This window comes from Typopeltis vanoorti, chromosome 10 (genome assembly GCF_054136105.1).
Source record: "Typopeltis vanoorti isolate ZY-2024b chromosome 10, IOZ_Tvanoo_1.0, whole genome shotgun sequence".
Lineage (NCBI taxonomy): Eukaryota > Metazoa > Arthropoda > Arachnida > Uropygi > Thelyphonidae > Typopeltis > Typopeltis vanoorti.
The window spans coordinates 47,397,653-47,420,324 of record NC_143558.1 but is presented as its reverse complement, the minus strand read 5'-3'; the positions used below and the strand labels follow the sequence as shown (position 1 = coordinate 47,420,324).

At 38.7% G+C, this 22,672-nt stretch overlaps 1 protein-coding gene across 1 annotated transcript in view; it reads right to left on the bottom strand.

The window, feature by feature from the left end:
* LOC150102395 (JNK1/MAPK8-associated membrane protein) overlaps positions 1-22,672 on the bottom strand; it is a 66,622-nt gene that overhangs the window by 10,874 nt on the left and 33,076 nt on the right. Inside the window, exons 3-4 of the mRNA XM_090399375.1 lie at positions 20,512-20,666; positions 11,135-11,304 (exon numbers count right to left, since the gene is read on the bottom strand). Coding sequence (XP_090255501.1) covers positions 11,135-11,304; positions 20,512-20,666 — 325 coding nt within the window. The remainder of the gene's footprint in view (positions 1-11,134; positions 11,305-20,511; positions 20,667-22,672) is intronic.

Here is a 22,672-nt window from a genome sequence, read left to right as displayed (position 1 = left end):
GGAAGCAAGCTACATTCTGGCTCAATAAAGGAGATAAGAAGAATTACAAACTGTCAATGGTACAAAGCAGTGGCGACTCGTGGCTTGAAATTGTGGGGGGGTGCTGCTTGGTTTGTTTCATGAAAAAATATTGTTTATTATTGATAAAATTATACAGTTAAGTATAATTCAAAATGACCTAAAAATAAAATCCATTCTTCTTGTTTTGTTTCGAGCGAAAAGGTCAATAACTTTTTCCTTGATGTTTGTGTGACTGTTGAAGAATTTTTTCTCAAACCTGATGAAAATATTCTCCTCTAAGTAAGGCTTGGAGGAAGCTTTGTAATATTTGCAAGTCGTCCACTTCTTTCTTCCCTCTTATTTTCAACATCAACTACATGTTATTTTTTATAGATTTCAAAACTTTTTCCACAAGAACAAGGAATCTTGTATACTCCAGGATGTTTATAAAATGGAACACTGCCTTTAGAGAAACATAGGAAATTTTCTAAGGTGTTAATTAGTTTGAAGGCCATAGGCCATTCTGATATTGTCTGATTTTAATAATTGTGCTATTTTTCTTGATGTGTTGCCAATTTATGGTAAGGAGACCATGTATCTGTAATTGATTTCTGGGTTAACAAGGGAAGGACTTATATATTAAATGACATCTGGCAATCTGTCATTAGATCTTTTAACTTAATTTAAATGTTAAATTCAATTTTTTAACATTTTAACGATGTTAGAATGAATTTATTCACTTCCACTGTGAACGTTTTCAGCATTGAATAACTCTGTAATAATCTATTTTTATGTATTTTTATAAACTCTGAAGAAGCTGCCAGCTGTGAAACTAGTTGGTAAAAGTTGTTGGAAGTTTTTTCCCACTTGGTTAGACTATAATAAATTTAGTTTAATCCTTTATCCAAGTGTAAGTAAACAAAGTTTGCACCTGAAGTATCTTCAGGAATGAGGCAACTTGTGGTAAAGGTAGACCAAGCTCTCATCACTCCTTGTCTTAGTATCTCCCATAATGCAAAGCACATCTCCTTGTGGACATGTATAATACTATGCATTAAGGGAAGGGCCACTACTCAGACCAGTTTCAACCTTTATTGGATGTTCAAGTACAGGTCAAACTCAAAAAACTCAGCATTGTTCTCCTAAGTAACAGGCTCACCCTGCCACTGAGAAGAACTCTCAGCGTTGGCTCTATCCCGTGGCAGGTTCACCCCGCCACCGAGCAGAGCCGCTCATTTGCTCATATGTCATCTGAGAGGTAACAGCAACAGCCGTGCCTCAGTTAACTTCATGGGCTACAGCACTGCCATTCATCACCCAAGCTTCCAACCGGTTTTGACCTTTATTGAATGTTCAGGTACAGATCAAACTCCAAAAACTCAGCATTGTTCCCCTAAGTAACAGACTCACCCCACCATCGAGCAGAGCCGCTCATTTGCTCATATGTCATCTGAGGGGTAACAGCCATACCTCAGTTAACTTCATGGGCTACAACATTGCCATTAATTAACCCCCACTCCCCAGGACTTGGGTGACAGCAACAGCTGAGTCTCAGTTAAAACTTCATAGGCTACAGCATTGCCATTCATCACCCAAGCTTCCAACCAGTTTCGACCTGGTTTGGGCCTGGCTGCCAATGACGAGACCTCAATAAAGGTCGAAACCAGTTGGAAGCTTCGGTGATGAATGGCGATGCTGTAGCCCATGAAGTTTTAACTGAGGTTTGGCTGTTGCTGTCACCCAGGTCCTGGATGGGGAGGGGGGAATGAATGACAATGCTGTCATCCATGAAGTTAACTGAGGCATGGCTGTTGCTGTTAACCCTTCAGATGACATATGAGCAAATGAGCGGCTCTGCTCGGTGGTGGGGGTGAGCCTGCCACGGGGGTAGAGCCAACACTGAGAGTTCTTCTCAGTGGCAGGGATGTCTGCAAGGAGATGTGCTTTGCATTATGGGTATGGGAGATACTAAGACAAGGAGTGATGAAAGCTTGGTCCGCCTTTACCATGAATTGCCTCAGTCCTGAAGATACTTCAGGAGCAAACTTTATTTGCTTACACTCGGATAAAGGATTAAACTAAATTTATTATAGTTGGTAAAAATTTTAATATTTAGAAAGACTAATAAAAATAATTATTTTTATTCTTATTTATTTTAGTTATAAAAAAGTGATTTATAAAAATACCTCCAATTTGTTGACTAGAACTCTACAGTCTGGGAAAAAAAACGTGAGAAGCAGTTCAATTAATTTGTGCTTGGATACATTCCATACAATTATGCAGTGCAATTATGGATATCTTTTTCTCTTCCCCTCACCTTCATGCCAAAAGGGAACATTTAGATGGTCTATCCTGAAGTCAATATTTGCTGCCACACACAAAACTCATCATTGATGCTTTACACAACTGCAAACAAGAAAGTCAGATTTTTTGTTTTTTCTGTGATTTAGTTTTATGTACTGTGATAACCAGACCTTACTTTTTTATCAACTCATGGACAGCCTGACATGACAGTTAAAATATGTTTAAAATATTTAAAAACAGTTTAAAATATGGACAGTTCAAAAATTCCATTAGGAATAGCAGACAAAATGCAACTTCTAGACAGATAATTTTGAAAGTTTATTTTTCACTTGGTTAGACTATAATAAATTTAGTTTAATCCTTTATCCAAGTGTGAGCAAACAAAGTTTGCACCTGAAAATATCTTCAGGGCTGAATACGGTGTTGTACTACCTTACCGGGGTAAGGTAGTACAACATCGGGCAAAATCCAGAGTAATTTAATAAAAAGCTGGCATGGCAACTCCAAAAGGTAAAGATGACCTCACCATTGCTTCTGCCTGGTATCTCTGCTTCTGGGCCTGGCTCCCACTGAAGAGACCTCAATAAAGGTCAAAACTAGTCTGGGTAGTGGCCCTTCCCTTAATGCATAACATTATACATATCCACAAGGAGATGTGTTATGCATTATGGGAGATAATGAGATAGGAATAATGTTAGCTTGGTCCACCTTTGCTACGAGTTGCCCGATGTTGTACTACCTTACCCCAGTCCTGAAGATATTTTCAGGAGTGCTAAGATGGATGATATTGGGTTGTGCGGGATGTCTGCCATATATATCGAGAATAAGATCGGCGCCAGTAGGGACTGATCCACAGGAACAATGAATTTTATATACACCTGGTTTTTTTAAAGGATGGTGTGCAGGTTTTTGGGGATGTAGAAATCTTGAAATTTTTTCCAGCGGTAGAAAAGCCACTTTCATGTTATGTTTGTTTAGTAATTTGGCCATTTTGTCTGTAACATTCTTGATATATGGAAGCGTGATTGCGTTCTTGAAATCTTGCTTTTGTGAGATGCTTGTAGGAGGTGTGTTGAGGATTCTTTTTATTGTCTTAGTTTCATAACCATTTTTTTTGAGGATCTGTGTTAAATATTGAAATTCTTCATTTCTCTGTGCTGGAAATATTATAAGCTCTGTCCCGCAAGCTTTTAATTAAACCTATTTTTTGCGAGGGATGGTGATGTGAGGTTGCATTAAGAAATCTTCCTGTGTTGGTGGGTTTTCTATAGATGGAGAAGGATAATTTATTATCTTTTTTATTCACTTCTATTAGGATATCAAGAAAGGGAAGTTTTTTATGTTCTTCTTGTTCTAAAGTAAATTTTATGTTGTTGTGTATATTATTCAGGTAATCTTTCTAAGCAGTTAGTTCCTCTGTTTTTCCTGGCCATATGATGAAAATATCATCTACATAGCGTAGCCAAATTTTTGGTTTTTTTATGATAATTGTTTAAAGCATTATTTTCAAAATGTTCCATATATAGGTTTGCTAAAGCCAGGGAGAGTCCATAGCCAGTCCTTCTTTTTGTTCCCAAAATTTATTTTGATACATGAAAAAAGGCCAAATGGTTTGTTAATGATTAGTAAATTTAAAATGTTTTGCCGTTCCAAAGTGGAGAGGATTTTATCCACGAAACATTTATTTATCCTATTTCTGATAATTGTTTAAAGCATTATTTTCAAATTTAGTAATTTGTCCATTTTAAACAAAATGGCCAAATTACTAAACAAACATAACATCAAAGTGGCTTTTCTACCGCTGGAAAAAATTTCAAGATTTCTACATCCTCCAAAACCTCCACACCATCCTTTAAAAAAACCACTGTGATGTTATGTTTGTTTAGCCAGACGGGAAGATCAGGGGAAATTCGCATGAATGAACACCAAAAAGATGTACAAAAAAGAAGAGAACACAAATCAGGCCTAGCATACCATACAACTTCCACCGGCCATAATGTACTCTGTCAAAAAACAAACATGTCTTACATTGAAAAAAATTGTTACATAAGGAAATTTAAGGAAGCTGCAAACATGCTTAGACTTCCAACACAGTGTAACAAAAACCAGGGCTAATTCTACACCAAGTTTGGTCAGCATTGATAAAAAATATACCCAAGTCAGACCTCGGACAATGTGAACGTGAACAACAGAACGTGGCAGCATCCAGCATTGTTCAAACTTAGCATTGCACTGAATCTACATTTGGATATTCAATTTAATAACAGTTAGATGGCCACAACTGTATATAATGAATTATTTTGAGTAATTTCTCATTTTTTTGTTTTAAACTTTTAGTTACCTTTGACCCCTGAAGATGTAAGTCAAACGACCTACGAAACTTGTCGGGTTTGTTTTTTATTTTCATTTAATGAACATGTGGTCCAATTACCAGAATCTTTCTTATGAACCATCTACATTGGTTTATGTTTCTGTCTTAGCCTTCAGCCGGTCTGCGAAATATTTCTCCTATTTTCCCCAGTCCGCAGGTGTAAAAAGATTGAAGAATGCTGGTCTAGGCTATACTATATCCTAGATAGTCAAGTATGTCAGCTGTGCCGTAGGTACTGTGATGTGTTGGTTTGGTGGGCCTGCCACCACTGCGTAGTTTGAACTGGAGTAGCTGAAGAGGATGTGACAGTTTCTGTTGGTGGTTTTAATGTTCCACACATTTAGGTCACCGGCAATGATGACTTGCTCTCTATTGTCCAAGATGGCATCCAGATCTGAATGTAGCAGATTCTTTGATGGTGGGTTGTAGGCTGCATAAAGTTTTAGTTTCCCAACTGAGGTTGTGGGTACTTCTATTCCTGTGAGCTCTAGATTTCTGGTTGAAGGGTTGGTTAACGAGTGGTGATTGATGTAGTTCTTTATGAAAATGGTGGTGCCACCACCACTAGTTTAGTCTGTCATTTCTGTGGAAGAGGTATCCTCTAAGTTTGGGGCTGTCTGCTGGTCTCAAGTGAGGTTCATTTATGAGGATAATGTCTGGGTTGTATCTCACCATGAATTCCTGGAGTTTCAGAACCTTGTTTTTAAGGCCATTTGCATTCCACACGACGATATGATCTGTAGAGAACCTGGGGTGGTTTTGTTTCTATGCATTTATGAGAGCTGTTAGGATGGATTGGGTTTCTTGAAGAAATGTTTTTCTGGAGTCAGACGAGGGGGTTGGATTTGCTAAAGTCCTGCAGCATATTTGCAAGAGAGGTTGTAATGATGGCTGCTAAATTTGGGTGGTATTCCTGTGTGGCCTTTGTTGAGCAGACTAGGTCTGCATAGGTCTTTGTCTGCCATTTGTGGTTTGCTCTGATTGGGGGCTTCAGGTTGCGGCAGTTTGTCCTATGTCGTATTTTTCGACTTCTGAAGGATTGAGGAGCTAGGACTACTGCTACTGGTTTTTGTAGACTGGTAGAGGAGGCAGATTGTCTGTTTTCTGGGTGTTGTATTCATCCTTTGTAGTTTGCACATTTAGCCGGGGTGATTTTTGGCTTGGTGCAGGTGTTTGTGGGGTGACTCTCACCACATTTTAAGCACTTATATTCTGCTTTACACAACCTCTGGGGATGACCAAACTTTTGGCACCTGCGGCACTGTTGTCCTGATGAGGCCCTTCTTCTCAGTGGTTCTGGGCTGATTTTTAGTCCGCAAATTGCTGTTAGGTCGTAGATGTTTTTGTATGCCTCATGAATCTCTACTCTGATCATTCTGCTGACCTTCATGGGTGATAGCAGAGATCGGCAGCTATGTCTTCTGTAGGGATATCCTCTGATACTCCACAGAGAACCACCTTCAGGTTCCTCTCCAAGTCAAGGGTGAAGGTGTGATATTGTACACCTTTGGTGTCTAGCTATTTTGTGAGTCTTCGGTAGTCCAATATAGTGGCGGGCTGAATTTTGATGCCGTCGTCTAGATTCTTAGAAAAATTTCCTCTAGTTGCCGACTAGACTCGAAACCAAGTCTTCCTTCGTGTGGCCAAGCACCGTGGTTGGCAAACGCCACATCCACTGAGCTACACAGGCTCCCAGTAGGAAATATATCCTTAAGGATCTCTATTCTTTTATTCCTCACAGGATGCTGTAGCAATAGAGCTTTTAGTAACTGATATATACCCATATAGCCAATAACTAATGTATAGATTTCTTTTGATATGAAATAAATCTGTTTACCTAATTTCAAAATATAGACATATAAATTACAATATATTTTATTAATTATATATATTAATAACCAATAACTAATCTATACATTAGTTATTGGTTGCACCACCTTACCTCAGGCCTGAAGATATTTTCAGGTGCAAACTTCATTTGCTTACACTTGGATAAAGGATTAAACTAAATTTATTAATTAGGAAGATATTTGTGGAAAATTTTCTAGTGTTGTTTTCCTTTTTCTTTGGGGAGGAGGAAGGGCCCCTTGTCCCCCCTTTGAGTGCACCACTGCTTTATATTAAACCAAGTAGTAGAAATGGTAAAAGTCCATAAGAACAGTGCATCTAGTAACTAATATATATAAAATTAAAATGGTATATAATCAATAACTAATATGGCTCTTACAAGTAGAGGTATTGGTATAATATTAAATTGTTTACCAATTAGCCATATAAATTATAAATAATATTTATTACACTTAATAAAATTTGAAGATTTTATATATTTTATCACTGTAGTCCATATTATGATTAATGCTGTTTCTGAAGTATTTATATATATATTTTAGAAATATTTTAAAAACTATATTATTAGATGCACACCATGCAATTAAAAACAAAGCATAATATAAAAATAAAACATGTGGAATGAATTGTTGTACAAAAGGGTAATCCCTTTTTTGTTGTACAAAAGGGTAATCCCTTTTCATTCTAACTAGCACATGGTGAACTTTCCCCATAAGTGATTAGCAAATTGTTTAGCTAAGCGCAAATTGTAGTATAGTATATGTTAGCTCAGTTATTATCGGCAAAGCGTCTCATAGAGGCATTTGATAATAAACTACAGCAGCAGATACAGAATAAACCCCAGACTGGGGCAAGAACAACACACTCGGTGGTGGGAATAGCTTAGGCCCCCCCCTCACCAGCATGGCTTTGCCGCGTACGGGGACCCTTGGAATCGAAGTGGAAGCTGATCTACGACCTCGATGTTTGGCCAAAGCCCTCATCGAAAGCGTCGGTGCTGAGCAGATTTTTGGGTTTACTCCCTTTGGTGGTGGCCGCTTCCAAGTAGTAGTAAGGAGTGAGCAAACAAGAGACAAACTACTTGCAGGATTCGAATGTAATGGAAAAACAATAGTTCCATTTTTGGTAGGGAGCATTACCAAACTACTTAGAATCCCCAGATTCCCTTTAGAATATATTGAAACGGATGTAAAGATCATCCACGAAATATTCGGGAAATGGGGCGTTATACACAAGGTGGAAGTCCTAAATGACGCAGAAAACCCCAAATGGAAGTCGGGTGAAGTCCACATCTCCCTCGAGATGAAAACGCCTGTTCCCAACTTCATTATTATTGGATCAGCCAGAGTAATGATAAATTACCCTGGTGTAAAAAAAAACAATGTTTTAGATGTGGTGCTTTCACTCACCTTGGGGCGGACTGTCCTAGAGTGAAATGTAAAAACTGCCTCAAAGCATCCCACAACCAAGAAAACTGTGAGTCAGCTTGCCTGAAATGTGGCGTAATTGACCACAAAGTGGACACATGCCTATCCAGAACCCTTGCTGAGAGGATGGGTGGTGCAATCATGCCAGCAACTCCACCAAGCAATGGAAATGACACAGCACAGGAAGCTTCTCCTCCTTTCGAGGCTGCTCCTGATATAACAGAAATCCATACCTCCACGTCTAAGAAAAACCGAAAGGGGAAAAAAACTTCCACAAGCAGTAAAATCCAACAAGAAGAAACAGTCACTATTGAAACCATCAATACCAATATAGATACTAATACAGATGATATAGATAGGGAAGAAGGAAAGATGGAGGTGAACACCAACACCTCCAAACGGCCATTAAGCCCACAGGAAGAAGAGTTGGTAACGCCCAAAACAGCAAAAGTATCTGTGACCGCCCACCCAGAAGTCCCTCACGCGAAAGCAGGGGAGACTCTCAGCCATCTCATCAGAGGTATCCCAGGGATGGCGGAAAAATTCAAAGAAGTGATAAAAAAAATAGGAGAACCTGAACTCCTCCTCACAGGAGAACATGGATCTGACATCGTCAGTGCAAAATGGGGTGACATTTTCGTTGATGACATCAGCAAAATCACCCCTGAGCAAGTAGAGGTAGCCCAGGATTTAGACGAGGAGGCAGCTTCAGCGTTCTTCATAGCTCTCTGCAAACTAGACATGGCCAAGGGAAGTGAGGTGGCCAAAAGAATAATAACTGCCCACAACAAAAGACACAGTAACCACCTTGTGGGGTTTCTGTACACAGCTTCACTGGTTTCAGCTATCACAGGTGGGGGAGGACCTGAGAACCCGAGCGGCGAAGGCTTACAGCGAGGCGGTGCAGTTCCTTGTGAGCTGCATCACTCGGGCCAGATCCTTCCTCCACCTCTAAGTTTAACTTTCAATTTTTGCTTTTCTGTGTACTTTTTTTGTTTTGTTACATGTTTCCTTTTTAGGATTTTTCCTTTTTGTAAAGTGAAAAATCAACGACCGTTTTAGAAACACCCCTGGGGGCAAACAGCTAAAACAGGTCAACTGAGGCCTCTTTAACCTACCCTACCACTATGCACTCTATCTTTATTTCCTCTCCTACTATCTGCTGACTCTCAGCCTATCTTACTCTACAGGCCGATGATGAAGATTTGTTGAACTCACAAATTATTATTATCTAACTAGCACATGGGAGCAAACAATAGTTTGTTCAGCAAACCCCAGAATAAAAGTATAAAGTCAGTAATTTTATATATATATATAAATTTATATAAAATATATATATATATTTATGTAAATAAAAAATATATATTTATGTAAATATATATAAATATACAGGTATTCCTCAATTAACGCGGTTAATTAATCCCTCAATGTTACCGTGTATATCAAAATCACGTTAATCAAATCTAATCAATGGTAAAAATTACAAATCGTCCATGATCGATTACTGTTTTAATGTTGCTGTCACCCAGGTCCTGGGGGGGGTGGGTAATGAATGGCAATGCTGTAGCCCATGAAGTTAACAGCAACAGGCATGGCTGTTTTGGTTATCCCTCAGATGACACATGAGCGGCTTTGTTCGGTAGTGGGGGTGAGCCTGATACTGAGGGGAAACAACACTCAGCTTTTGGAGAGTGAGCTATACTTGAACATTCAATAAAGGTCGGAACCGTCTGGGTAGTGACCCTTCCCATAATGCATAGCATTATACATGTCCATAAGGAGATGTGTTTTGCATTATGGGATACTGAGGCAAGTGATGTGAAGCTTGATCCACCTTTGCCACAAGTTGTCGAATTCCTGAAGATATTTCAGGTGCAAACTTTGTTTACTTACACTTGGATAAAGGATTAAACTAAATATATAATTTACTTAAATGCTCTGGATTGGAGATAGATGTTGAAAGTTTTCACTTGGTTATATTATAAATTAAATATGCTAAGAAATTATTTTCTTAGTTTCATCATTTTATCAAGTGTAAGCAAACAAAGTTTGCACATGAAGTATCTTCACAACTGGGCTACTTGTATGTAGGGACTAATGACTTCACATCAGTTGCCTGAGTATCCCATAATGCAAGGCATATATCCTTACAAACATGTATAATACTATGCATTATGGAAAGGACCGCAACCCATTCTGGTTTCAAAGTTTATTAAGGTCTCGTCAATGGGAGCCAGACCCAGAAGAGATACCAAGTGGAAGTGATGGAAAATTATATGGACCAGTTCGATGGCACAGTATAACATTCTGCATTCTGGATTGAAGATATTACAAGCAGTATGTATAATATTGATGGTAACAAGAAATGTGTACTGTGTTACCATCAATGGGATCTAGAAGTAAACAGGAAAGTCCAGTTCAGAGATACATTGCAAAGTAGTAAAATCAAAATCAGATTTTTTTTGTCACTTGAGTTTTGCAAGAGAATCAGTGGAGGGGACGAAGAAAGACTAAGGGCTTCTGATCTTAATATTCTAAGGGCTGCAATACTAAGGACACTGATCTGCAGAGATAAAAGAGTTGTCATTCCATTGTATAAAGCCCTGATTAGACCACACCTGGACTATTGTGCTCAAATTTCATCCCCAGGATTTGAAGGGGATAAATTAATCATGGAAGGAATGCAGAAGTGGATAACAAAGATGATATCAGGACTGGACAATGTTAGTTATGAGGATAGGCTGAGGGAATGTGGACTGAGTTTGGTAGGAAGGAGAGGTGATATGACTTTTAAACTGTTGAGAGGTAGTTATAGAGTTGATACTGGGGAGTTCTTTTGTTTGGTAGAACAGGGGCCATACCTAGAAATTGGGAAAGGAATTGTGAGCAAGAGGGTAAGGAGTAAGTTTCTTTGCATGGAGGGTGGTTAAACCATAGAATGTATTGCCAGATAGAGTGGTGAGAGCATGAAGAGTTCAAATAGTGGTAGAATAGAATTGTCAGTTTTCTAGGGTGGGCTTCTCACAATGAGTCTTGTGACTCCATGGAGACCTGAATCAATAATAATAATGCAATAGATAGACTTCTCATTCTTCATATTAAATGTTGAGCATAATTAAGAATGCTTTTATTTTATTGAATAATCAAAAGGAGGTAATTAGGAAGTGCAAACCAGAAAACTTACAAAGAATTCCTCCACATGTAGCTTGTACAACTATCAGACCAGGAATAAGGTACATAGTCAGATATATCGATTTCTTTCCTTTTCCTGTTAAGAAGCGGCTCACAATCAGAGGTCTGATAAATAACATAAATACCAGGGCAAAAGCAAAATGAATGAATACTATGGAATACCTAAAATAAAAAAATTTTTAAATTCACTTTTTTAAAAATGATAATACAGTGATCATAACTAACAATGACATTTTAGTGGATGAACACATTACATTACGGTATCACAAAGCTTGAGAATCCATCAGGAATTCTCAAACTTTATAAAACTACAACTGTTTAATAATATATATTATTTTATACAACCCTTTTAAATCACTTAAACTCCACATAGGAGTCAAAAGGAACTAAATATAAGCAAATTTAAAGTGAATGATTTTGAAGGCAAGACCCTGGCTATGTAAACAAAATCTGTTTTTGTTTATGCAAAGTTTATCTCTATTATACAAGGGTGTTCTGAAAAGTTCTCGGTCTCAACCATAGATGGCAACACTATCAGCAAAAGATTTTTTTTTCTAAGTTGGTACATCCGTCATAAGCATCCATGTGAAATTGCAAGTCATTCTATTAAGTAGTTTGCTTTATACAGCTATCTGAAGCAAAAGTGTTGTCTGTATCCCTTGAAATTGAAATAAAGTTATAAAACTCTTTGTAAAAGAAGGTTTAACGCCAAAAGAAATTCATTCGAAGTTTATAAAAGTATATGGGTACTCTTCTCCTTCGTTTTCGACAATTAAGAAATGGGCTGACGAGTTTAAACATGGCCGTACCAGCCTTGAAGATGAACCACGTGAAGGACGTCCAAAAAGCGTAACAACACCAAAAATCATTGATCAAGTGCACAATATGGTATTGGATGACCAGCAAGTGAAAGTGTGTGAAATTGCTGAGACTATATGCATTTCAAAAGAATGTGTAGGATATATTTTGCATGAAGAATTGCAAATAAAAAGGCTTTGTGCAAGATGGGTGCCGCACTTGCTCACATCAGATCAAAAACTCACTTGCATGAAAATCTCTAAACAGTGTGAACCTTCCGGCCAACACCTTTTATTCGCCTTCTTTCGTATCCCTGCACGAAGATATGGGACCCCGAACATTTTGGTGCGGTCCCTTGTTCTTCCACTGACAGTGACCCTTTCTTTGTTCTTCTGGTGTACTCTTCTAATCCTATTTGTTTCGGGCAGCAGACATTTGTCTGAAGTTTGTTGGTCCATTTAACACTGACCTCTAGTATTTACAGGTGGACTTCACAAACAAATTTTATGTCCTTATAAGGAGCTAACATATATAAGGTTTTCTGGTGACAAGGTATTGCCTTAGTTCAACACATTCTAGAATTTGTCTAAGGGCAGCAAGTAAGGACAATTCCCATAGGGATTATTTACATTAATAAACTTTTAAATATACACAGACATACAGGTTATTTTTATAACATCCTTATAGGGCTCAACTTCTGTAAAAATTGATGCAAGGCTTTCTGGCATTATTAAACTACATCAATTTTTACAAATGTCTGCAAGGAGATGTGCTTTGCATTATGGGAGATACTAAGACAAGGAGTGATGAAAGCTTGGTCACCTTTGCTACGAGTTGCCAACAACCTTGCCTCAGTCCTGAAGATATTTTCAGGCACAAACTTTGTTTGCCTACACTTGGATAAAGGATTAAACTAAATTTGTTGGGAACAGAAGATAATGTGCAAGTGGTTGCAAACAGAATGAGCATTAAGTAGTAGTCAAAACACTGTATTTTTTTAAATTGTTGGATGCAGCAGGCTGCAAAACATAACTGCTAAATGAAAAATCATGCAAGCAAGGGAAAAATTTTAAATAATCAGTTAAGTCCCCAAGTTACCATTCTAGATAAATTTTGCAAAATGAGTAAACAGGCATTAAGTTCCTAGAGCCACCATAGCTCAGTCGATATACACGAAGCCCTTTGTTCTGCTCTCTTTCAACGAAAGATGAGTTAGCCGGTCACATATGTAGATGTGTGTGTGGGGGGGAGGGTCACCTGGAAACTCCTTTTTCATCCCCCAGAACAGGCAAACCAGCCCTATGAAAAAAAAACACATGGATTTACAGTCATGAATATTGCCCTTAGGAGATGCAGCAGAGGATTGATGAACCAGCTGCATTATATTCATCATACACCCCTCATTAAGGTACTCTACTCTAAAGGGAAGCAGCACAAGACAAATCAATCAATAATTAAGTTCTTTAATCAAATTTACTCAAATTTAATTAACATATGTTAACTCTAGTCTACTCTGAGATAAAGAGATAACTATGTAGCATCCATAAAAAGTATATAAAAAAACACATATACATAGTAAAAAATGTTAAATAACTTATAATTACACATATTTCAGTTTAAGAATCTTAATCTTTCATCAATGCCAGTAAGCAAATAATGGAAAATTCATAAACAATAAAGCATGGAGAATTGTATATTTTCTTGCATCCCAAATAAATATATGATTAGGATGTGATGTAGATGTATGTGTGTGAGTATATTAAAAAAATAATAATTAAGTAATAACCTTACTGGTAAAAATATCCCAAATTTTGGGCTTAGAAAGTCCATTATTAAATTGAGGTTTGGTCAATGAAGGAGGACCTCTCCACTTTCTCTGAAAACACATTCAAATTTGTGTTTGCTTCTATCAGCAATTTAGCATAATTCATGTGTTTTTTAAAAAAATTACAATTTAGCCCCTCTGGCTAATTTTTTTATACTTGAGAAACTGATGAGAAGAATTGTGGAAGAAAAGCTTGGTGAAGAACAAGCTGGATTCAAGTCAAATAGAGGCTGTCAGGATCAGATCTTCACTTTACAACAAATAATGGAGAAATCATGGGAATATAACAAAGATCTGTATTTAAGTTTTGTCGATTTGGAAAAGGCATATGACAACGTGCCAAGAGAGAAGCTATTCAATACGCTACAGTTATATGGTGTCAATGGAGCATTATATCAAGCAATATTAGTCTTTATTTGAGTTGTAAGTCAGCAGTTAGAATTGAAGGATGTACAGGAAGATGGTTTAATGTTAAATCTGGTGTGAGACAAGGATGTACATTATCCCCTCTGTTATTCATTATCTATATGGATCACATTATGAAGGAATGTGGTATTAAACATAATATCAAAATTGGAGCATATATGAAAGCAATGATGAATATATGAAATCATGATGAATTCTCTGTTTTCTTCTTCATTAGAAATTTCTCAAGTCTTATGTTCATTGAGTAGTCAGGAGATGATGTGGTCATTATATCCATTTTGAAGGAAAGTGTTTTTAAATGTTAAAGTATTTTAGTTAGTTCATCCTCTTCTGGATTGGCAGACTCTTGCTCCTGGTGTGGAAACAATACCCTTAGGCCTATAATGACCGGAAGAGACATGTAGATACCTGTCAGTATATGTAAGCTTTCAAAATATAAGCTTTTAATTTACCCAATTCCATAGTTTGCAGAAGGTCCAGAAATGGAAGTGAACCATTAGATTCTAATTCATAGGTGAATTTTATGTTAGAATGTTGATGAATCAGGTACTCATGAAAGAGCAGAAGTGCAGGATGTCCATGGTCCCAGACTAAGAATATATCACCAACGTATCTTTATCATAATTTTGTTTTATGATGGTGTTCTTCCAGGACTACTTCTACTAGGCATTTTTCTATATTTGTTTTCAAATGTTTCCATATAAAAATTTGCTAAAACTGGCAAAAGATGACTACCTATGGCTACACCAGAGTTCTATTTGTATATAGTATTTTTATATATGAAACATCCAGATGAAATACAGTGTTTGAGGAATGCCATCACGTTCTTAGAGAATTAATCTTGTAACAGTGCAATGGGGGGGGGGGGGTGGGGGGGGGGGGGGGTGGGGGGGGGGGGGGGTGGGGGGGGGGGGGGGTGGGGGGGGGGGGGGGTGGGGGGGGGGGGGGGTGGGGGGGGGGGGGGGTGGGGGGGGGGGGGGGTGGGGGGGGGGGGGGGTGGGGGGGGGGGGGGGTGGGGGGGGGGGGGGGTGGGGGGGGGGGGGGGTGGGGGGGGGGGGGGGTGGGGGGGGGGGGGGGTGGGGGGGGGGGGGGGTGGGGGGGGGGGGGGGTGGGGGGGGGGGGGGGTGGGGGGGGGGGGGGGTGGGGGGGGGGGGGGGTGGGGGGGGGGGGGGGTGGGGGGGGGGGGGGGTGGGGGGGGGGGGGGGTGGGGGGGGGGGGGGGTGGGGGGGGGGGGGGGTGGGGGGGGGGGGGGGTGGGGGGGGGGGGGGGTGGGGGGGGGGGGGGGTGGGGGGGGGGGGGGGTGGGGGGGGGGGGGGGTGGGGGGGGGGGGGGGTGGGGGGGGGGGGGGGTGGGGGGTTTTTTAATACGGGTCTTGCACTTGGTCAAGTCCCTAAAGAGTGGAAGGAGGGCAAGATTGTGCCACTTCATAAAGGAGGTGATCAAACTCAAGCATCAAACTATAGGCCTATCTGTGTGTCAGGTGTTGTGGTTAAGTTGTTGGAGAAGCTTGTGAGAACTAGGATCCAGAGTTGGGTTGACAACAATGGTATAATTTTTGATGGACAGCATGGATTTGCTAAAGGGAGGTCGTGTTTTAGTAATCTACTTACTTATTACAATAAAGTGACTGCTTCCTTGGACAGAGGAGAAGGATACACAGTAATATGCTTGGATTTTGCAAAAGCTTTTGATAGAGTACCTCATGATAAGTTGACAGTCAAACTAGAGCAGATGGGGTTGGATATTAGATTAGTGCATTGGATTGGAGACTGGCTATCTGATAGGTATCAACAAGTTGTGTATGGGGGTGCAATATCCAGGAAAAGGAAAGTCACTAGTGGAGTGCCTCAGGGATCTGTTTTAGGGCCATTACTATTTAACTTGTATATTAATGATATTGGCGAAGATTTGGATGGAGATATTCAGTTGTTTGCAGATGATGCAAAGTTGGGACGAACCATAAAGAGTAGTGAAGATGTTGTGGCCTTGCAAGAAGACTTGAATAAATTGAGTGATTGGGCAAGCAAATGGGGATGTGAGTTCAATGTTGCAAAATGTAAGGTTTTAAAATTTGGAAAACAAAGATGGGATGCAGAATTTATGCTTGGTGAGAATATATTGTTGGAAGTAGAGGAAATAAGAGATCTGGGAGTGATAGTGGATAAGGATCTAAAATTTAGGGGACACATCGCCAAAATTGTGAAGACAACACAAAGACTTCTGGGAATGATGAGGAGGACATTGACGTGTAGAAGTAGGGAGATTCTTGTTCCATTGTATAAGGCTTTGATTAGGCCACACATGGACTATTGTGCCCAGATTTGGTCACCTGGTTTTCAGAAGGATGAAGAGATGTTGGAAAGGGTCCAAAGGCGACTGATTAAGGTAGTTTCTGACCTCTGGAATGTCGAGTATGAGGAAAGATTGAAAAGATGTAATTTGCAGAGTCTTTGGATTTTGCAAAAGCTTTTGATAGAGTACCTCATGATAAGTTGACAGTCAAACTAGAGCAGATGGGGTTGGATATTAGATTAGTGCATTGGATTGGAGACTGGCTATCTGATAGGTATCAACAAGTTGTGTATGGGGGTGCAATATCCAGGAAAAGGAAAGTCACTAGTGGAGTGCCTCAGGGTTCTGTTTTAGGGCCATTACTATTTAACTTGTATATTAATGATATTGGCAAAGATTTGGATGGAGATATTCAGTTGTTTGCAGATGATGCAAAGTTGGGACGAACCATAAAGAGTAGTGAAGATGTTGTGGCCTTGCAAGAAGACTTGAATAAATTGAGTGATTGGGCAAGCAAATGGGGATGTGAGTTCAATGTTGCAAAATGTAAGGTTTTAAAATTTGGAAAACAAAGATGGGATGCAGAATTTATGCTTGGTGAGAATATATTGTTGGAAGTAGAGGAAATAAGAGATCTGGGAGTGATAGTGGATAAGGATCTAAAATTTAGGGGACACATCGCCAAAATTGTGAAGACAACACAAAGACTTCTGGGAATGATGAGGAGGACACTGACGTGTAGAAGTAGGGAGATTCTTGTTCCATTGTATAAGGCTTTGATTAGGCCACACATGGACTATTGTGCCCAGATTTGGTCACCTGGTTTTCAGAAGGATGAAGAGATGTTGGAAAGGGTCCAAAGGCGACTGACTAAGGTAGTTTCTGACCTCTGGAATGTCGAGTATGAGGAAAGATTGAAAAGATGTAATTTGCAGAGTCTAGTGGAGAGAAGGAAGAGGGGAGATATGATAGAGACCTACAAGTTGGTAAGGGGTTGTTATAGGATCAATGGTGGAGAAGTTCTACAGAGAATAGTGGGAGATCAGGGGAGAACCAGAGGTCATACCTGGAAACTGTATAAAGAGGGTGTGAGTAGGGGAGTGAGAGGCAGGTTTTTTTCGTGCAGAGTTGTGAATGATTGGAATGCCTTGCCTGAGAGTGTGGTGTCTGCAAGGAGTTTGAATGTGTTTAAGACCCGGTATGATGAGATGTGTGTGAGATAAAAGGACCTCCTAGATGAGTCTTTGACTCCATGAGGTCTTGTTTAATAATAATAATAATAATAATAATAATAATAATAAAAAATAGTGCTGAACTTTGACATAACATATTAGAAGTTTATTTTGCACTTGGTTAGACTATAATAAATTTAGTTTAATCCTTTTATCCAAGTGTAAGCAAACAAAGTGTATCTTTGTTTGCTTACACTTGGATATCTTCAGGACTGAGGTAAGGTGATACATCCCTTGGCAACTCGTAGCAAAGGTGGACCAAGCCCTCAGCACTCCTTGTCTCAGTATCTCCCATAATGCAAAGCACATCTCCTTGTGGACATGATACTGCACTGCTATGCATTAAGGGAAGGGCCACTACCCAGACCGGTTTCGACATTTATTGAGGTCTCGTCAGTGGGATGCAAACCCAGAGTGGTGATACTAAGGCAGAAGCAATGAAGAAGTCATATTTACCTATACGAGTTGCCAACCAGTGTACCACCTTATTATTAAATTACTCTGGATTTGGAGAAAGATGTTGGAAGTTTATTTTGCACTTGGTTAGACTATAATAAATTTAGTTTAATCCTTTTATCCAAGTGTAAGCAAACAAAGTTTGAACCTGAAAATATCTTCAGGACTGAGGTAAGGTGGTACATCTAGTGGCCCTTCCCTTAATGCATAGCAGTATACATGTCAACAAGGAGATGTGCTTTGCATTATGGGAGATACTGAGACAAGGAGTGATGAGAGCTTGGTCCACCTTTGCTACGAGTTGCCAAGGGATGTACCAGCTTACTCAGTCCTGAAGATATTTTCAGGTGCAAACTTTGTTTATTCTGTTTATTATAAAATAATGGAAAAATCCTTGATAAACCTACTAATTCACATATATATATATTTTTTTATATATGTTTAAAATTATTAACTGACTTAAACATCGAGAAAAACTTTAAGAGATTTAATAAGGTTTTACTACTAGTTTCATCGAAAATGCCAACTTCATCAGATGAATACAGAACCCTGGAGAAAACAACATCTTAAAAATATATTGTACTTTAGACAAACACAGAGTTTAGAACAAGTAGTAGTTATGCTTGAAATTGAGTATGAGCGTTAGTTCTTGAGTGAAGCACTTTGCGTGTGAATGATATCATGAGTATGTCAAAATTAGATTACAGCACTATGTGAATCGGGTAGGCTGTAACTGAGATTGCTGTTTAGATGGGTAGGGTCGAGAGCTATTTCTTTGGATTTCAAGATATGTCTAATTCATTGAAGCATTTATGGATGTTTGAAGTTAAGTTCCAGTCTATTTGATGTTGTCGTCCTTCAACATTGGTATTGGTAGAGAATAAAACGTGGCTGGATAGGGCACTAGCACGGGTTCTGTTATAAGAAATGTCACGTTGGTGTTCTTCTAGGTGAAGAGAGATGGACTTTTCTGTCTGGCCATAATATGGTTTGCCGCAACTGCAAATGATTTTATATACTCCTGGGAACTGAAGAAGGTTGTGTTTTACTTCAGGTTGACTGAGGCAAGATCAGGGTTTTGGAAAGGTAGAAAAATATGATTTAACATTAAATTTCTTCAGGATTTTCACCAGCTTAGGGGAAAGAGAACATATATACAGTAAGATGTAGGCTGTGGGGTTTGAGTTATCTTCATTACTATGTTGATTACATACACTAAGATGATTATAGATATTTTTAGGAGAGTAACCATTATTTAAAAAGGTCCTTTTGAGGTAACTAAGTTCTTGTTGAAGTTCCTCTTCTTCTGACAACAAGGATCTTGCCCGATGAGCTAGTGTGGAAGTAATTCCTAATTTTTGAGGGAGATAGTGGTGAGATGAAGAATGTAGGTATCTATCAGTGTGTGTTGGCTTTCTAAAGAGTTCTAAAGGACCTTCTTAAATAACAGTTACTCTCCTAAAAATATCTATAATTGTCTTAGTGTATGTAATCAACATAGTAATGAAGATAACTTAAACCCCGCAGCCTACATCTCCTAACTGTATATAAGTTCTCTTTCCCCTAAGCTGGCAAAAATCCTGAAGAAATTTAATGTTAAAACATATTTCTCTACCTTTCCAAAACTCCGATCTTGTCTCAGTCAACCTAAAACACAACCTTCTTCAGTTCCCAGGAGTATACAAAATCATTTGCAGTTGCAGTAAACCATATTATGGCCAGGCGGAAAAGTCCATCTCTCTTTGCCTAGAAGAACACTAATGTGACATTTCTTATAACAGAACCCATGCTAGGGCCCTATCCAGCCATGTTTTATTCTCTGCCAATACCAATGTTGAAGGACGACAATATCAAATAGACTGAAACGTAACTTCAAACATCCATAAATGCTCCGATGAATTAGAAAGATGTATCTTGGAATCCAAAGAAATAGCTCTCGACCCTATCCATCTAAACAGCAATCTCAGTTACAGCCTACCCGATTCACATAGCGCTGTAATCCAGTTTTGGCATACTCATGATATCATTCACGCGTAAAGTGCTTCATGGCAGAACTAATGCTCAGACTCAATTTTAAACACAACTACTACTTGTAGTACAATATATTTTTTACGATGGTACTATTTTCTCCATGGTACTATATTCACCTGACGAAGTCGGCATTTCCAATGAAACTAGTATTGAAACCTTATTAAATCTCTTATATTTTTTCTCAGTGTTTAAGTCAGTTAATAACTTTAAACATGTCATTAAACCGAGTCAATTACTCTGCAAATAATATATATATACATAAGTTTAACACAGATTAAACTTTAAGATTGTATCAAATTAGTGACTTACATTCTCCTCTTCATGGTCTGGTCAATAACATACCATTCTAAGACTAACAGCAAGAGAGCCATAAAGCCAAGATACAGCCAGTCATAAAACAGTGGCATATCAAGACAATGAAGACATAGAGAATTTGTTGATGCCCTGTAGCCTTGAGCACAAGCCTAATAATGAGCAATTATAATAAGTTTTTTTTAACTTTATAAATTATCTAATTATTATAATAATAATAATAATTAAATAATAATTAATAATAATTGACAAGAATTAAAACATGAGCAGCTCTCTGCCTTTTATCATGTACACATACCAACCACTGAATTAGAAACTTTCATTTAATACCATATTAAACCTCCTTTAGCCCAAATTATAGCACATGTGCAGTTTGGGATATATTCCACAAGGTGGTGGATTGCATCTATGTCTACTGCTAAATGATCCCAGACAGTCCTTTAACTGGCTCGGGTTTGATGGAAAAAGACTGCTTCAGATTCATTTTACTAACATGTCCCATATACATTCTCAATGGGATTCAGATTTAGGCTTTGTGGTGGCCAGGAAAGATGGTGGAAGTTACTGCCATGCTCACTGAACCACTGCTGAATAATTCTTGCATGAAAGACAGTGGTATTGTCATCTGTGAAACAACCGTCACCTGCTGGATAAAAACTCAACATTGCAGGATGGACTTGATTGTTAACAATGTTCAGATATTCCTTGGAGGACACCTGCCCTTCCAGCAATATCTGGGGATCCATTCCATACCAACAGAACAGAACATAGTGTACTGTAACTTGTCAAACCATGACTTTTTCCCCCCAGTCTTCCAGTGTTACTGACATCACTGTAGACGAACTTTCCAGTTCTTCACAGAAATCAGTGGTTTATCTACAAGCATGTGACTGCCAATACCATTCCTCTTCATTTCTCAGGTTCAGTGAGATATGAGTTTAGAACAGCCTTCATTAAATGCTTCAGTCAATTGCTGCATACAAGAAGTTCTTTTTGTATGTCTAAGTCCTCTCAGATGATGGCAATCTCATTCTTGACCTGTCTTCAGATCACAGTTATGGGTTATTTTTCCAATGAGTAAACACCCAGGATATCTCACCTTTTGAGAAACCAGTCAGCTGTGCTGTTTATGAAATGGTGGATCCAGCCAGACAGGCACCCATAACACTACTATCGAGAATGAAAAGAACACTTTTTCAGAAGTAACACTAAAGAGTCCTAAACAGTAGTACAGCATGTATCAGGCAATTCTATTTAGGATGATTAGCAGACCTCCTAAATAGAAATACTGATATTTATTTTGCAGGCTGATAGAGTATTTTTATCAAAATTAATTCTCCCTAATTACCCTTGAGATGACATAATTTCTCAATTTATAATAATGACAGCTTAAGTTTTATTACTGAAAACAAAAAAATTATCTGACAGTTATCTTGATAAGAAAGAATGATTTAAAAGGGGGGTTGAACACATTTGTATTTAGATACGTGCTCAACATTTATTGAGGGAGGAGGATTTATCTGCCTATTCAAACTGCAGTTCAGATTATAATTTCTTTTCAAAACTGAAATGTATATGCTCACTTGGGGAGGCACATACTTATATATATTTTAGTATAAAAAAGTAATAAACATATAAGTACTTCAAAAATGCCACTTATCACACAGTAAATGTACTTCTTTTCAAATGTGCAGTAATTTCTTCTTTGTACAAGAAAATACTGAGTAGTAGTAATAATAGTAGCGAGTTTTGGAATGCAAAATTAATAATACTGTATAATGACATAATAGAGAAACCTTAATGAGATGAACCTAGTTGATGGTTATCTGGATCGACAGGTTCATTGTCCTTCTTGGTTAAGTATAACAACAGTGTGTTGGACCTTTTTTCCTCCTCTCTTCCAACATGTTATTATTATTATTATTATTATTTGACACCTCCAGGGAGTCAAAAGACTCATCGAGGGGGAGCAGGTGCCCTCCCTCAATGAGGGAGGGAGGACACCTGCTCTACAACTACTGTCTCCACCACTCAATCCACCAACTGACCGTAAGTATACCAACACCATCTACCACAGACCACCACCACTAGTATTTCCACAGACAATCACAAACATCCATGCCCACAGTGGGATTCGAACCCGCAGCCTTTTGGCTGG